Source organism: Canis lupus, chromosome 28, assembly GCF_011100685.1.
Source record: "Canis lupus familiaris isolate Mischka breed German Shepherd chromosome 28, alternate assembly UU_Cfam_GSD_1.0, whole genome shotgun sequence".
NCBI lineage: Eukaryota > Metazoa > Chordata > Mammalia > Carnivora > Canidae > Canis > Canis lupus.
Window position 1 is genome coordinate 32,902,654 of NC_049249.1, and position 17,994 is coordinate 32,920,647.

At 39.3% G+C, this 17,994-nt stretch overlaps 2 protein-coding genes across 8 annotated transcripts in view; one reads left to right on the forward strand and one right to left on the reverse strand.

Moving 5' to 3' along the window:
* Nucleotides 1-311: 311 nt before the first annotated feature.
* IKZF5 (IKAROS family zinc finger 5) lies at nucleotides 312-17,673 on the reverse strand. 5 transcript variants are annotated; one of them, XM_038579013.1, is made up of 5 exons: nucleotides 17,531-17,673; nucleotides 15,894-16,042; nucleotides 7,820-8,004; nucleotides 5,600-5,782; nucleotides 312-4,392 (listed from the first exon to the last, which is right to left on the reverse strand). In XM_038579013.1, exons 3-5 carry the CDS (start codon nucleotides 7,950-7,952, stop codon nucleotides 3,449-3,451), a joined length of 1,260 nt encoding a protein of 419 aa, XP_038434941.1. In that variant the 5' UTR covers nucleotides 7,953-8,004; nucleotides 15,894-16,042; nucleotides 17,531-17,673; the 3' UTR covers nucleotides 312-3,448. The 5 variants fall into 5 exon arrangements, with proteins under 5 accessions (XP_038434941.1, XP_038434940.1, XP_038434943.1 ...); XM_038579012.1 differs by having other exon boundaries at nucleotides 7,820-8,019; XM_038579015.1 differs by lacking the exon at nucleotides 15,894-16,042 and having other exon boundaries at nucleotides 17,531-17,664.
* ACADSB (acyl-CoA dehydrogenase short/branched chain) overlaps nucleotides 16,934-17,994 on the forward strand; it is a 40,297-nt gene continuing 39,236 nt past the window's right edge. For 2 of the 3 annotated variants that reach the window (XM_038579010.1, XM_038579011.1), the window contains exon 1: nucleotides 16,934-17,070. Coding sequence is in view for 1 of the 3 variants with exons in the window: in XM_038579009.1 (XP_038434937.1) it covers nucleotides 17,892-17,933 (42 nt within the window). In the remaining 2 variants the exon portion in view is untranslated. Of the gene's footprint in view, nucleotides 17,071-17,810; nucleotides 17,934-17,994 lie in introns of those variants that run through there. The other variant, XM_038579009.1, reaches the window with a different exon arrangement.

Genomic DNA, 17,994 nt, shown 5'->3' on the forward strand with positions numbered 1-17,994 from the left:
AAATAAAAAAAAAAAGAAACAGGCTTCCTCACGTGTGTGTCAGAACCCTCAGGGTAGGGCTGGTGGGGACAGGGGTCTTGTTGAGTGGATCCTCAGGAAAGCAGAAAGTAGGAAGGAGACAAGATGGGGATGCAAGGAACCGTTTTTGTTTTTAACTCATGTGACCGGTATTCTCATGGGTAAAGCGTTCTACAAATTCAAACCAATGTAACCATAAAACCTGCTTTTTTAAAAAAATTATTATTAGCAGTTTACATACTGGAAAATTACTTAAAAATTGGATCCTAGCTTTCAAAGAAGAAAAATCGAGATCAACAGAAAGTGTTATTTTTTTATTTATGTATTACAAAAGCAAAGCTTCATTCACAATAGGAACGACAGACTAGATATAGTTATTTCAGCATTGAACTGCTCTCTGGAATCCCTAAACAATATAGTGTTTTGCAACCATACTCGAGTTTTAGGTTTTGCATACAAAATATGTTCTTTACATCAAAGTACATATTAACAAAAACAAGTTCTAGAAATCATATACCCTCTAAGACTATATAATGAAAAAGTCCTTAGCAGGGAATTTTTTTTTAAATAATACATCCACTTGATAAATATTTTTGTAGAACTTAAAATGAGGTTTATCTCAACATTTTTAAAGTAATATTCCCTTTGTCAAATAATTCTGCAGATGAATGGCAAACACTTATTTCTAAAATGAAATAGCACTGGAAAATATTCAAAGTAAAAGTCTAGCCTTTACTTGAATTTCAAGAAGTTGCAGCTACATACTATATTAGTAAAATCTGAAATGAAATTATTCCCTGTTAATCTCTTCACAGTTTCTTAAAAAAATATTAGTGGAGATAAATTATCTACCAACTTTAAAAATCTAAACTTATGTTCACTGAACAAAAATACATTTAGTTTCAGAACATTGCCTGTTAACAGCAAAGTACTATAAATAGTTCATGTTCAACTTTTCCTAGCAGCTCATTTCTATAAAATATTTGATTAAAAATAAAATGGGAGAAACATATTCAACACTTAATGGAAGATAGTATCTTTCCATGTATAAAATTTAACTCACAGAAAATTTAAATAAAATCCTAAAATCTTTTTAAAAATACACTAAAAAAGTTTATAAGGTAGATTTGATTCAAAAACTTTAGTGCATTTAGAATTAATTGTAGCTCTCAAGCATTGACACCTTTGGAATACCAACTGTGCTCTTTTAAGTCATAGGAAAATTAGAATTATACATTCTAGTTTATAATTACGAAAAAAGATATTTTGTTTAAATTAAAAATGTACCTTCAAAACATCTGTCTTTAGTTGCCAGAAAAAAAAGTGTTTGTCACTATTTGGCTCAGAATATAGAGTTAATAAACTGGTTTTAATAAGAGGGTTCTTTCTCTTTAATGAAAGCTTTCATTTTCTATCTTCGGGTATTGCTTTTATGTGAAGAATAAAAGTGAGAAGGAAGAAAATCATTACAAAAGCTTCCAAATGACAGCAACCTGTTTTTTTCTGGCAATAAATAAATACTAGAGCCAAGTTCCACATTTGGAAATGGTTGCATTCAAGCTGATCTGAGCAATGAGTGATTTTAAGCAACAAGAGAAACAACGGTAGATTCAGAAGCCTCAGATTTGACAAGGAAGAGTTATTTATAGTTTGGACAGACTCCTTGCTGCTCTTTGAACAATGCTGTTGAGGTTAGTTTCGATTGATATTAAACAAAGAGAACTCATTTTAATGGCTTTCTAGCATTTGGAAGAGAGGGCAGGAGCTCCATTAAGTTGGCACATGGGGGTTTTGCAGACGCCTACCTTTCCGTTCACAATAGGAACTACACACTAGATACAGTTATTTCAGCATTGAACTGAGTGGAGTTCTTTTTTGCTTAATAAATGCTTCATAGTTAGAATATTCTCTTTAGGAAGCCAATTAGTAACACTTTCAAGATTTGAACCAAATTAAAAATGAAAATTTTGTAAAGTACACAGAAACCAACAGTTAGTAACAATATATTTTATTGTTTGACCAAGCTCTCTTTAGAGTAAGCTAGTTATTACACAATATAAAAACAATAGCCTCCTATTCAAAATTATTCTAGATTTAGCAAGTCTTATTTTTGTAAACAAATTAAATATCACATTTAAATGCATTTTATATCTATTTTCCCACTTTTGTACCCTTTCCTACTAAGGCGACGATTCAGTCTCCACATAGTTCTGTACATGAAAAACTGACAGAGCTGCAAATAAGCATTACAAATTGAATTCACAGAAAATATTTTAAATGGCCAATTCTGGAGGGAAAACCAGGATTTGTTTTGGACACATTCTCATTTTTTTAAGTGTTACACTTCACCATTCTATTTTCCCATGTGTTTCTATAACCACCTCTACTTGGAAATTACAGGCAGTAAATAGATAGAAGGCAGGAAATGGAAACTTCAGAGATTTTTGTTTTTCTTTTGAAGGACTGCATTTCCGAGGAGTAAGATGGAGGACTCCCAGTGTACCTCTTTGGTAATCAAAGGAATAGGAGGAAGAACAGATTCTCAGTATACTTATCAACCTCACCTGACACAAATGATGTCAGAGTGAAGAATTTAAATGAAAGGTTCAAAAAAAAAAAAAGGCATCTTTATAGATAATCCTCTGATATTTCTAGCATTCTCATGTGGTTTTTTACAATAAACCAGAATAAAAAGAACCCAATAGAAAACTGACACATATTTAAACTAGAAATTGAATAAACAGGTATTTTAAGTATTAAGCCACTTTTTCAATTTTGTTTTCATTTCTTTTCAAAACTTTTACCTCATATTTTTGTAACTTTAAAAAGAATGACCTGTTTTACATTTCCCCGTATGGGAGGAAAAAAAAAGAAGGATCTGCTACATTAAATAGCTCTGTGACTATCAGGCGAAATGAAAGTGCTGTGAACGCTCAGCAATGTGAATGAAACAGCACGTCGACAAAGAATGAGGTTAAAGGCAATTCTTCTACGAAACACTGAAATAAACTGCTAACAGACTTTGTAAGAGACAGTTATTCCACCATGCTGAAATATGGCAGAAATAATATCTAGCTGCAATGTATATGTTGAAATACCAAGAGTATCAGTAAGCTTTGAAGCTTTTGTGGACCATAAATATGGGAAATTTAAATGAATACCTGTTGGGATTATGATTGCACTCCAATTCTCAACTAAGTGAAAGGAAAAAATAGACACCAATGTGTCTCACTGCTCTAATACATAAATGAGCCTGACCAGATTTTTATGGAAAAAAAAAATCGTTTCCACCGTCAAACTTATATTCTATAAATATATTGACTTTAAATTAGCAGTCACCTAATTAGGAATAAGCTCCCCCCCCCAAAAAAAAACAAAAAACTATAAAACACCAAAAGGTAAAACCAAGTAAAGCATAATGTGATTATTTTCAGTGTTGGTTATGTTGTCCCCTTGCAAAATGACAGGCAAAATCATACTTGTTTTTACATTTGCAACCACATATGTTACACTGAAAAGGATTTTCATACCCATGGCATCCCATGTGAATGGTGTAAAGGATATTGTCGGCAAAGTACATATCACAGTGCTGGCAGTGGTGTAGAAGCTGCGGATCCTGGACAGGCAGGGTCGGAGCCGGGGTGCTCGGCTGGCTGTTCCCTATGCTGGGAGTACTCGTGTGGGCACTTGGTTCACTGCTCGGACCTGCCACTGGACTATAGTTCCTCTGACTATGTGACGGCCGAGGCTCAGGGCTTGTGGGAGAGGAGCTCTGAGGAATACTTGCTGACACGGCAGCAACCACTGCTTGGGCAGACGGCTGCTGCATCATGAAAGGCTTCTCATCGGGGCAGGGAACTACATCAGGAGATGCAGGGTTTTGGTTTTCCGGTGGCAAACTAGACAACTGTCCTGCCAGGGTTGAGAGCTGATTTAAGGGGTTGTCAACCATGAGTTCTTGGGGGTCTCTTGGGAGGCCACCAGTTGATGTGGGTTTTGCCATACTTTCATAGGAGTCAGTCTGGATATTTGGGATTTCATGGGTAAAATCGTTAAGGTAGTCTGGCTTCTGAACCACCATGGAAGGTGGACTTAAGTTGATTAATGCTCTTCTGCTATAGCCCAGATTGCTTGTTTTCTTCTGTAAAACTCCCCACATTTTCTTGCTGCTTAAGGAAGACCTAGTACCTTTAATTGGTACCATTTTATGCTTGCGCCTTCGATGATGGGATAGGTTACTTCGATCACTGCAGCGGAAGGAACATAATTCACATTTGTATGGTTTTTCTCCTGTATGGGAACGCATGTGGGCTTCCAGATGACGCTCGTAAGCAGATGCAAATGGACATAAGTGACATCTATGAGGTTTCTCACCTGTTTAAAAAGAAAAATGGGGGAGAAACTGCAAGAGTAGTTCATTTATGGAAAGTTTCACGTTTCATCCATTCATTAGACTTAGATATTGATCAGATTTCTTTGCAAAGAAACCTGTCACCTTAAATACAGCTTAAGAACTCATCAGCAACAATTTGAGATATACAGATACAAGATACACTCTATTAGTCAATAATATAAAAATTGTTATGGCTTCAACTGGCATTTGGGGAAAGAACAGCAAAACTGACAATAATATTCCCTACATAATAATGACTATAAAAAGCATGCCTCAGTTATGTATTTATGTACACATCCATACATGAAACACTTTTTCATACGTATTCACACACAAACACAAATACCCCTTCCTCAGGGAAAAATACAAAAACCTTTTCTAAAAAGTTCTTCTATTAAATAGAAAGCTCAAAATGGAAATGAACTTCCCAGTCCAAGTATGAATTATGCAAAGTGTCCCTTCAAAATGGCTAGTGCTTCACCTCTACCTTCTTTCCTCTTCAGTTGCCGAAAGGGACAATTTTAGTGCCATTAGCTGAAAATGGCACAAATATGTAATGTAAGTATTTGGAATAGGATATCTGGAGTCATTAATGTAACAAATAAGTACTGAGTACTTACTATGGGTCAGATGCTCTGTTAGGGTCTATGGGCACAAACATGGCCCTGACACAAGCCCTGTACTCAAATGTTTTCAGGCCACCACGACACAGCATGAAAACCCAAAGGGCACACAGGTAGGACTGATCAGGTCCTGGGCCAGAGCAGGAAGTAGTTAGGAGGGTTTCTCAGAAAGGGAGATGGCTAAAATGAGCACTGGGGATTAGCAGCTGTATAAAAGCTTCGTCCCTGGTGGACAACTGAAATATACTTAGTAAGGATAAAGATAAAAACATTTTCTCACTTCACACTACCTTCAGCATTAACAAAGAAGCAGACAGATATTGAAAGATTATGTGGATCAAGAAGATGGCTAAGGAAGAGGAAGCTCCAGAAGGCGACTTAATTCCTATCTGTATGTTGTTACGGCATTGTTTTGAAAAAATGGAGTAACTTCCCCATTTACTCATACCTTCTATTAACCTTCAATTTTAAACTATCAGAACTATTTATACATCAGATCAACCTGCATTCCTTGGCCCCTCTCCTGCCCCCAAAGAAATGCCTTCTCCAGCCATTTCTCCATTACCTGTGTGGATTCTAATATGTTCAATAAGCCGGGCTGTTCCTTTGCTGGCATAGTTGCAGTACCGACACTTGAGCTTCCCATCAAAGGTCCTTTCAAACCCGTCTACTAACATTCCTGAGTTTTCATCCAGGGAAACTTCAACAGATGGGTGATCGAGTCCATTTTGATCACCATCTGTTCCAGCTATAAACAAAGTGTAGCCAAAGAAATTATGCATTGCAGAATCAACTCCATTTAGCATTTTAGTCTTGAGTGGTAGAAAATCTTTCATAAATTGATAATTTAACACAAAAGCTAAGCTCAGAAAATACAGATTTTCTGAACAGAGGTTAATTTCATACCAAAGCAGTATTCCGTTGAGAACCTTTTATAGGGGAACCTCACATTACACATAAATTTTATCAGACCTCAACATGCTTTTGAAGAAGAGAAGAGGGTATTATCCTCATTTGACAGGTGTGGAAAACATAGGGCAGTAATGGCAAATAGTAATGGCAAAATTATAAACGTTTAAGATTCTAGCCACTTCTACAAGTATTATAATTAGCAGTCAAGATAATTTCCCCAAATCCTAATTCAATTTACTGTAGTCTAAAGCAATTAATGTTGAGCTTTGCACTGTTTCATTTGGTTTATACACATGTTCTAGATTCTGGGATGCATTTAAGATCTTAAAATTCTAACAGCATGTAAAAGGAAGATACTGTATCTGATACCTCTCAATGTTAGAACTGTAAGAATCTGAAAACTAAAAGATGTTTGTCTAGTCCTTTGTTTTTAATTTAACCCAACTACTTCTTTATCCATATAAAGAAACTGAAGGGGCAAGTGCTCATAACCAAGAAAAGCAGCCAAGCAGTGGGTACTACATCCCTGGTCTCCTGAATCCCAGTCTAGGAATCTGTACACTATAGTGTCGGGGTGGGGGGGTGGGGGGGTGGAGATTTTTATTCCTACAATTTCTTGGGAAAAACACGTCTCCACCCCAGGAAATAGCAGCTCTAGTATGAGCAAGTCAAGCCCCATCCTTCACCAGGAGAAGTGAAGTGACTTTGCTAGCTGGTGCAAATGCAATATTCAATAGTACTACTGCGCTGAAGGACAAGGCTTAGTGTCCCCATCTTTGATTTCTCTCCCAAATCTGTGACTCTCAAAATTTAATGTGTATATTAATCATGTGGGGAGCTTATTAAAACACAGATTCTTATTCAGTAGAATCTGTAGTGGGGACTGACATTTTACACCTCTAACAACCTCCCAGGTGATGCCTGCTCTCTGCTGCTAGTCCCTGGACAACAAGGCTATAGACTATGTCAGGGGTCAGCAAACTTCTCCCATTAAGGATCAGATACTAAGTACTTTAGGCTTTGTGGGCCATCTGTTCTCTATCACAACTACTCAGGTCCACTATTACAGCACAAAAACAGTTACAGAAAATATGTAAACAAGTAAGTGTGACTACATCTTACTAAAACTTTATTTATGGATGCTGCAGTCTGAATTTCATATAATTCGTACATATTACTCTTTTTTTCCCCCATAATATAGTATTGATTTTTTTCCCCAACCATTTTAAAATGTAGAAATCACTTTTAATTTGCAGGTCATACAAAAATGATTAGCAATCCAGATTGGACCCATGGGGAGTAGTCTGTTGACCCCTGAGATACATTCAGAAATAGAGTAATAGTCTGTGTGGTAAGTAAACCAGACAAAAGTCTCTCTGTAGCAGGCTCCAAGTGGGTCTCTGCTTTCTCTATTCTGGTCCTCTGTCTAGAGAAGGAAATGTGGTCAGCCCTTTCATTTCAAGAGAAGAAACAAAAACTCCTATTGTGTCTCTGGTTTCTGATTTAATCTAATCCAGATTTCCTAATGGCCAAATCCTTTGTGTAGTGAAGCTGATGCTCTGCCCTCTGTGGGCTCCTTGTGTCTACCGTTAGCTCACAGAACTTAGACTATGGGAAGGATATTTAGAACTCCTAACCTTCCAACAGGACCATAATGCCTCCCTAGATCAGGTTAAGCCCTTGGGAAGTTTCATTCTCCCTCAACAAAAATCTGACATGTTTCAGAAGGAAAACAAATTGTCCTGTGTATTTCTAAGTAAGAATGGGATGATTCACATTAGTGAATAGTGGTCTTCACTGTATGGAAAATTATACACAAGCATTAATATATTTGTAAGAAATGAATTATTTAATAGTATTAAAATGAGTCTACCTCCCTGAAGAGCCTCTGCTTCTTTGTCCCCACTAACTGATCCAGAAATCATGTTCACATGATGAGTCTGTTGAGTCAGATATTCTTGGAAATCTTTCACGAAGTCCAAAGGCTCTGGTTTCTTTTCACCCATCTTTGCTTTGTTTTGTTTTTTCTTTTTTCTTTTGAAGTTTAGTTTGTTATGCCTAGGGGGAAAAAAACTGAAATAATTTCACACTACTTAGGGAGATCTGGTACGTATTAAAACAACAGTGACAAAGATTACTATGTGCAAGACAATATACAAAGCAACAGAGTATATAGTACCTGCCTTGAACTATCTTATCATCTTCTTGGTGAACTAGGGAACACAGACATAAAATTTTCAAAATTTAATATATTTAATATTTAAATAAACTAGGACTTAAACTCAGTCATAAGAGGATGGACAAAATTACAAAGACTGAAAAAAAAAAGAAAATCTATATGAAAGAAAAGGCATAGCAGCAGGGATTATCAATAAAGGAGACAGTTAAAAAAAAAAAAAAAAGGCTCAGTCAGGGCCAGACAAAATTTTCTGGAAGATAGACATGTTACATGTCTCTGTTGTCCAGCAGAGTTCTACTAGCCACACATAACAACAAGCACTTCAAAGGTGGCTAATACAAATGACCTGAGGTTTGTTTGTTTTTTTTTTTTAAATAGAAATAGCTATATATAGCTAGTGATTATGATTTCAAGCAGCAAGGCCCTCAAATCATAGGGTTCACATGAATGACTACTCTAGAAATAGGTGCTCTAGAAAAGGGAGTGGCAAACCTTCTCCATAAAAAGGCCAGACAGTATTTTAGGTTCTGCAGGTGATAAGGTCTCTGGTTCCAACTATTCAACTCTGTCATTATAGCTAAAAGCAGGCACAAATAATGTATAAACAAATTGAGCATAAGCAGGCCTTGGGGCCAGACTGGCCTATAGGCCATAGTTTATGGACCTCTGCCTTAGAAACCCAAATCACCACCTCTGCCACTACCCATGATCCTATTCACTCTGAGAATGGGTTGGGGGCGGGGGGTTGGTAATGAAGAAAGAAAACAAAAAATTTCTGATGCTAATGTAGAGGAAAGTCTCATATGAAATATTATAATCAGAAACTAAATTCACCCTCCCATATTATGGCCCAAATTCAGAAATCAAATAACCAAAAAGTTGTTTAGTCAGAACAAGATTAAAAAAAAAAAAGTCTAGCACTTAGGAGACAAATTTCTTTTCTTCCAGTAGAAATATTTTTATGCAAATATATAAGGTCTTCTTAAATATGTCTTCTGCTATTTTTTCCTTAAACTCCAACTATTTCATGAGTAATTTCTATCTTAAAAAGTTCTCATCTTTAAAAGCCAGTAGAGTGAATCTAAAGCTAAAGATTAGTCACTTCTCAACATTTATGCTTAACTTTTTCTCAAAGCACAGCACACACACAGAAGAGCACATCAATTGTACAGGAAGAGCTCAACTAGTCGTCACAAAGTGAACGTATCCATGAAGTCTGACCCACGATGGGAACAGGTCACTAGCATTCCAGGAACCCCCCCGGTAGACCCTTCCAGTACTGTCCCCTAGAGCCAGGGCAAGGGCTCTGCTACCCTGACTTATGATATTGCTATGTCACAGGATTTGCAATACATTCAGCTTTAGACAATGCAAAATGGTTTTTCAAAGTGCTTATGCCAATTTACACTCCTACCTGCAATGAATAAGAATTTTGTTCTTCCACACCCTTGCTAACACGCGTAGTTTTTTGCCTTCTTCATTGAACCCACTCCAGAGGGTGCAAGTTAGTATCACACTGGTCTTCATTTTTTTTTTTAATTTATTTATGAGAGAGAGAGAGAGAGAGAGAGAGAGAGAGAGAGGCAGAGACACAGGCAGAGCGAGAAGCAGGCTCCATGCAGGGAGCCTGATGTGGAACTCGATCCCTGGGTCTCCAGGATCATGCCCGGGGCTAAAGGCAGCGCTAAACCACTGAGCCAGCCAGCCGGGCTGCCCCATTTCTATTCTTTGATAAATAATGAAGTTGTTTACTTTTTATGTTAGTCATGGAGCTACCCTCTATTTTCAGTATCTGTTAAAGTCTTCTGCTTATTTTTCTATTAGGCTTTCTTTTTTCTAATTAATATGTAATAGTTCTTTATAATATTCTGGATATGAGTTGTTTATTAGATATATATTTTTTCAGTGTCTTCTCTCACTCTTTGGTTGCCTTTTCACTTTCCTAAAGATAATCTGATAAATAGAAGTTCTTAACACAGTCCAATTTACCCATTTTTTTCCTTTACATTGAGTTGTGTCCTTGCCAATATCTTTCTTGAAATTCTCTTCCGCAGTTTCTTCTAAGAGCTTTACTATTTTTTACCTTTCATATTTGATTCTTTTTTTTTTTAAAGATTTTATTTATTTATTCATGAGAGACACAGAGAGAGAGAGAGAGAGAGGCAGAGACATAGGCGGAGGGAAAAGTGGGCTCCTCGCAGGGAGCCTGATGTGGGACTCGATCCCAGACTCCGGGATCAAGACCTGAGCACGACCTGAGCCAAAGACAACCACTGAACCATCCAGGCGTCCCTACCTTTCATATTTTTATCTGGAATTGAGCTTTGTGTATGTACAGTGTGAGATAAGAGTCAAAATATACTTTTTTCCAGAGAGAGCCAACTGTCCTAGCAACATGCACTTCTCCATTAGACTCTATTACCACTTTCCTTTCCTAAATCAGGTGATTATAGATATGTCACCCTATTTCTAGATTCTCTATTGTTCCACTGGTCTATTTTTGTGTACTCTCACACTAATATTACATGTACCCAATAATAAAAATTTTAATATCTCAGTCATTTAAGTCTACCCATTAAATTTTTCTTCTCTGAGAATGTTTGGACTACTCTGGGTACTTTTCAGCCTGTTTTCCAAAGAAAGTGTTGTAGAGTTGAGAAATGAGAGGGATCCACTGATGGCACATTTACCAACTGACAGCAGTAGCTTGACCAATGTTTTAAGACCAAAACTTCTGTCTCAACTAACTTTTTTTTTTTTTTTTTTTTTATGATAGTCACACAGAGAGAGAGAGAGAGAGAGAGGCAGAGACATAGGCAGAGGGAGAAGCAGGCTCCATGCACTGGGAGCCCGACGTGGGATTCGATCCCAGATCTCCAGGATCGCGCCCTGGGCCAAAGGCAGGCGCCAAACCGCTGCGCCACCCAGGGATCCCTGTCTCAACTAACTTAACTGTACTCTTCTAGATATATACTAACCCTATGTTCCTCCTAGAGAATGCGGTACTGTACAACAATGCAGTGATATTTTAGCAACTAATGAAGGACACAGGGCTGGTTTTTATTTCTCTTGTTTACTGGCCCCAAGTTGACTTAATTTCTGTATTTCTTGTCTTCCTCTCTGTTCACAGTTAACTTGTTCTTTATTCTGAACATATTTATCGAAATAAAAATGTACAGAGAGCAAATTTTCATTGTTCTTAATGCAACATTTGTGAATAGTTCTTTTCTTCCCTTCTTGGAAGATGTCTAGGGGTTTTTAAAAGGTATTATTATTATTACCTCTTTTCACTGTTTTCTAGAAAGCTGAGGCCACCGAAAGTCTATCCTCGGAAGGAACAGAGTATTATAGTGTTATGCCAAACTTACTAGCTTGAAGACTCTGAATAGAAACTTCTCTCGCTGTAATTTCTTTTTTTTTTTTTTTTTTTCTCGCTGTAATTTCTTACTTTGTAAAATGGAATAATAATACCAATGGGCAGTGGCTGGTTTAAGTTTTACAAGTATCTGTATGTAAAGTATTTCCCAATACCTGTAACATACGGCATGTTCTCAGCTATTTTTGCAGCAAAAATAGTTATACCTCAGGTCAAAACATTCCTCTGTCCCAGATTCAGTATTTTCCCTTTTTTCTATCAACAAACTCGTCAACTGAGCATGGTAAAAGATTGTTTTAATGTTCTTTAGTTACAATGAAAGAACGTGGTCTACCTTTGTCTCATTAATCCACATAGTCCAAATTGCAATTTCCCAAACTCCTATCTTATTTGACTCTTCTAGGTACCATCTTTAAATCACTTGCTTTGGGCTGGCTCAAATTTCTTAATCTTAAGGATTATTTTTGGTTTCTGAACAGGTTTGTTTCCGTTGCTTTTTCTCATCTTACCAGGCTTGTCTGAACTCACTCTCTCTGCTTCCTAATCAGTTTATTACTATTTGTTCTGTGACTACTGTTGATTCTGTTCATTTGTCCTTTAAAATTTGCCCTCTGGTTAGTGGGGGGAAAAGTGAGCCAGTCAGCTCCAAAGAAAAATATTATTAAGAATAAGATCAACAATAATCTGTAGAAGAAAAAGATTAACATTAATCTATAAGATCATATCTCAACAAAAGGGAAAGGAAAGAAGGACAACAAAACACACACAGGTGGGAAACAATGCAAAAATATACATTAAAGGTATAGAGTTATAAAATGAGTTCCAGAAAAAAAGAAATGTAAACAAAAGTGAAATCGTTTTTTTTAAAAAGTAACAATCAAGAAATTTCCAAAATTAAAGATCCTTTTCAGATGGAAAAGGATCATAAAATGCAAAACAGAATATAAGAAAACCACTTACACATTTGATATTTTAAAATCTCAAAGAACACAAAAAGAATATAAAACTCCCTAGAGAGAAAAAAAAAGGCAGTCCACTCACATAAGAAAAACAATCAGAATGGTATCTGAGTGCCAAAGGCAACACTAAGTTAATTAGGTGCAAGAAAATAATAGACTAATCATTTATTCAAATTGGAATGTTTAAACTTCCTCAAGCCGATAAAGGCTATCTTTAGAAAATCTACACCAATTAATGGAGAAAATTTAGTTGCATTCCCTTTAGAATCAAGAACAAGACCAGGATGATTGCTATTACTACTGCTACTTAATATAATACTAGAGGAAGAGGCCTCCACAATAAAAGGAAAAAAGAAAATAAATGGTATGAGGATTGGGAAGGCCCTATAGATTGTGTCCTAATTATGAAAGTTATAATTAAGAAAGAACTCCTGGTATTTACATTGCAACTTAGCATCACTTCTTGCTAATCTATAAGAAAATTGAGATATGCTTCCACTGGAAAATATCTGAATATACTCTAGTAGGCTTCAATACAAGATAAATCTGACCAACTCCTGATTAGAAAGCCTAACACTGCTATGGTAAAACATGTGACAGTGCAGAAAAAATGCAGGAGATTGCCAGTAAGCAAGCAGAAGAAAATGGTATTTTTATACATGCATCTCAAGTTTTAAGAACACAAATGAGCCTAATTACAGAGGATGGCTGGCATATTTTGACAGTCTTGGCTATTATCACATTGTCACATTATAAATTTCACTGCGTTCTCTGCCATAAATTGCGCGGTGATTTTCAATCACAATGCATGAAGGACTTTAAAAAAACAACAACAAAATAAAGAATGCCAATGAGAAAAGGGAAGATAATATTGTAAATATAAAACAATCTGTTCTTAAATTAAGAGTTTTAAATATATTGAAATGGTTTTCAACCTCAGATATTCTGCAGTTTAAAAAATAAGCATCATTCCATCCCTAAGCATTTTTTGTGCTCACCTGACCTTCATCACATCTCTCTCACATAATCGCTTTTTCTCATACACACACACACACACACACACACACACACACACACCTCGCGACAGGCCCTTACCTGAATCTGAATAGTCTTTGGTTCAAAATCCAGCTATCTCCACCTCAAGTCACTATTTCCAAGCAACAATGAGTAGAAAAAGAACAATAACTGCGGAACTACATAAGACTTCCTAATATCAAAAGAAAATAAAGGTTTTATATACAAGCCATCTTCCTGTCCTTATTGAAGTAATCATTAGTCTCTGAGAATTTAATCTAAGAACTCCACAAATTAACTGAAATCTAGAGATGCCCCTAAAACACTGATAAGTTTAAAAACCTTTACAAACATACCATAAAAATCTACTTTAGGACTTCAGCAAACTATAATGTTTTTACTAAAGATATCTTTTCCAAGAGCCACAAATTCAACATCTTGGAGCCTGTTAGCCAAAAAATAACTCACATAAAATTTCAATATGTTAAGATCATATCATCAGAAAAAGAAACATATGTGAGTTCTCCCAACTTTACCGCAGATTTGGGTGGTATATTCCTAGCCTGATCTACTCTTTCTACTAAATGATATCTAATTATACCAACCAGAGAATTATTCCTATACTCTATGATTATCATTCCTTTTGCTATGGCAAAATTTTTGAGTCCTCCCTGTGATTACTCTGATTAAAGTTAAGCTGGGTCTACTATGGGATTCCATGGGATGTAGGTCCATGTCTGTATAAACTGGGTAGAATGTACCCGAACTATCTTTATACCAATAGTTTCTCCTAAATTATCCATTCAAGGCTCAAAAATAAGGTTCTCACAAAACAACCAAGGGCTACCCACACTAGTGAAGGAAAGAAGTACTTAAGAAATAAGCTTTGAGGGGCTCCTGGGTGGCTCAGTTGGTTAAGCATCTGACTTCGGCTCAGGTCATGATCCTGAGGTCCTGGGAACAAGCCCCATGTTGGGCTCCTGGCTCAGTGAAGAGTCTGCTTGTCCTCTCCCCATTGCTCATGCTCTCTCTCTCCCACTGTCTCTCTCCAATAAACAAATCAATCTTTAAAAAAAATAAAAATAAAAAGGAAGCCATGATATCCCAGAAGAACATGGAAACCTCTTTATCTTTGAGCAGCTAACTTTTTTTTTTTAAGATTTTATTGGGGATCCCTGGGTGGCTCAGCGGTTTAGCGCCTGCCTTTGGCCCAGGGCGCGATCCTGGAGTCCCGGGATCGAGTCCCACGTCTGGCTTCCGGCATGGAGCCTGCTTCTCCCTCCTTCTGTGTCTCTGTCTCTCTGTCTATCATAAATAAATAAATCTTTAAAAAAAATAAAGATTTTATTTATTTATTCATGAAAGACACAGAGCGAAACAGAGAGAGAGAGAGGCAGAGGCAGAGACACAGGCAGAGGGAGAAACAGGCTCCATGCAGGGAGCCTGACGTGGGACTAGATCCCGGGTCTCCGGGATCACAACCTGGGCTGAAGGCAGCGCTAAACCACTGAGCCACCCAGGCTGCCCACTTTTTTTTTTTTTTTTTTAAAGATTTTATTTATTTATTCATGAGAGACACAGAGAGGCAGACACAGGCAGAGGGAGAGCCAGGCTCCCCACAAGGAGCCTGATGCAGGACTCGATCCCAGACCCCATGATCATGACCTGAGCCAAAGGCAGACATTCAACCACTGAGCCACAGAACTTAAAACTATTCTCTGACTTTCCTTGGTTTCTGATAAAGGATTTATTTGTAATGAAGTCTTCTGATACTACTTCTTCAGTCTCACATTATAAATGGGAAGTTGCTGACACACACACACATACCCTCTTAACCAGGAACTAACAAAACAGGCATCGTGATGTGAATTAGAAGACAGCCACAACTATGAAAGAGCAGTGACACAGGAACTCTCTATAACCTACTTTCTTCCCAATGTCGATCTTTTTTAAAAGCTATGGGAGAATTCTGAGAACATGATTAGGGAATAGAAGATCTATTTTATTCACCTACCATTTGAGGGTTACTAACCATAAAGTAGAACACTAAGCAACTAACTTATGTAATAGCTTAATTTGGCCGTTAGGTAGGCCTCTACAAATGAAGTGACTGCAGTTCAATAGGTGTGCTTAATTTATAGCCCAATAATTATGGTCACTCAAAGATTTACTCTGCCATAGAATACACATCAATGGAAAAGCCTGACAAATGAGGACTGATTAGTATAAAGAGCAACATGGTCCTTCAAAGACAATTAGAACACATTTCTCTGATTACAGAACTGTCCAAAAAAAAAAAAAAAAAAAATTCCTTGAACGCAAAAAGGGACATTATGAGGCTTTGAGAAATCAAAAAACATAACACAGAAGTAAAATACAAAGTCAGAAGATATCCAAAACAGAAGCTACACATTCTAACCTTTTCACCCCAAATCAGTTCCTCCTTTTTCTTGCCACTCCAACATTGATGAAATGTAGAGTAATCGAAATTTACTCTGGAGACACACCAAGGGACTCCAAAAGGCCATGGAGGGAATTTCAACTAAAATTGAAAAGCCATACAGAGGTCTGCAAAGAAAAGCACACCACGAATCAAAACCTTTATGAGAAAAAGTTAATTTGCATCTACAGGTTTAATGAGCTAAGAAAAGAACTTCTACCAATTTTACCATTACCAGAAAAGAAAACTAATATAACAGGTGATTGGAGAACAGAGCAACAGGTTCACGTCAACAAAAGTTCCAAAGCATCACCAAAGAATAATAACACGCACTAATCTGACTCCCCTCCCCTCTTCTGGTGGATTTGTGAAGATTTCACTTTTAGCATCTTTCTTAATTCAAGTTATTAATCTCATTTGTGCACAATATCGTACACTCACAGGGTCAGCCTCGTACAGTACTGCCCAACTAGAATTGCATAAAAATAACGTGCTAGCCTTGCAGGGAAACACTTGTGCGAAAGGCTTAAAAAGAAAACTTCTGGGCATCTCCCACAAGGGAACATTTGATTCCCATCTTTATTATGCTTTCTATCGCAATCCCAAACACAGGGTTTTCCAAGAACCAGTCTGAACTCCCCCCTGGGGGCAAAAATACAAAACATCTCCATTCCCTGGAACGATTTCCCAACAACAACCTGTTAGCTGTGTGGAAGGCACATCATAAATTGAAATTAAGTGGAATTTCAAAACCGTCAGTCCGGACGTTTTTCGATTTTGTTTCCAGGTAAGTTCTGTCTCTCCTGAACATGAAATTTCATTAGAAGCCACAATTTAAAGCGCCTGTTTCTCCTCCTCCCGCTCGTCACTCCTCGCTGGGGTTCCTGAACCGCACACGAAGCGGGGGGGAGGGGGGGGGGGGAACGGACACTAAACGGGCCACGTGGTTGGTTAGCAGTAGCTAGAACTGGTTTTTAACTTCATTTCAAATTCACAGTTGCAGAGCCCTTGGTGGGTGCGCGGCTTGGCTATCCGCACTCCTGGTTTAGGAGCCTGAAGAGGTGTTTGCTGCGAAGCACCCCCCCCCCAGACTTCACATCTCCGCAGAACTGGAGGGGGCACCAACAGCAGAAGCTAACCCAGGCTGGACCATCAGGTAAACAGACGGAGGTTTTAAAAAGTCCTCCCGAGGAGCAGCCCAAGACTGGCGTCGGGCAGCATCCTCATCAGGATTCGGAGCACCCAGGAGCCCCGCGCCTCCGCCGAGCCCCAGGACCCGGGCCCGGTGAAGACGCGACCCCGGGGGGACCCCGCCCCGCCCCCCCACGACCACCTGTCAGAGCGAGAGGCAGTCCCTACCCGGGCGTCTCCAGCCCCTGCCCACAGGCGCCGCTCCCTCGGGGCTCCCGGAGCCCACCGACAGCACACTCCGCGCTCGGGCCGGGAACATCCCGGGTCGTGACCCTGCCGACCTGCCGGCCGGCCGACCACGCCCAACCCTCCGCCGAGACGGACTCCCGGCCCCGAACCCCGGCTCTCCCCTCCTCCTGCCGCTCCTTCCTAACCGTCCTGCTCCGCTGTGTCGCTGCCGCCGGAGCCGGAAGCCTGCTACTTACCACCGGACCACCGCACCGAGTAACTCCCACTGCCTTGTTTAACGCCGCTGCCGTCGCCGCCGCCGCCGCCGCCGCCGCCGCCGCCTTCGTCACCGTCGCCGCCGCCGCCGCCGCCATGTTTGTTGTGTCTCCGACTCTCTTCCCGCCCCGCTGCCTCCTCCAAGTCTCGCGTGAGCAGGACGCAGGGCAAAGGCGGAGAGGGGGCTGTGTGTCTCTCTTGGGGTTCCGTAGGCGGGAAGGGGCGGGGCCGGGGAGGTGTGTTGGGGGCGGGGCTGGGGCTCTGGCTCCGCCCCCGCGCGCTGGCGCCGGGCGCCGAGGCGCGGAGCGGCGACTTCGCGGCTTGGCAGGGCCGCTTGGGGTCATGGAGGCGGCGGCGGCGCGGCTGCTGCGCGGAGGCGCGCTGGTGAGTGCGCTGGCGGCGGGGGCTTCTCCTAACGGGACCCGGGAGCCCCCTTGTCGGCGCC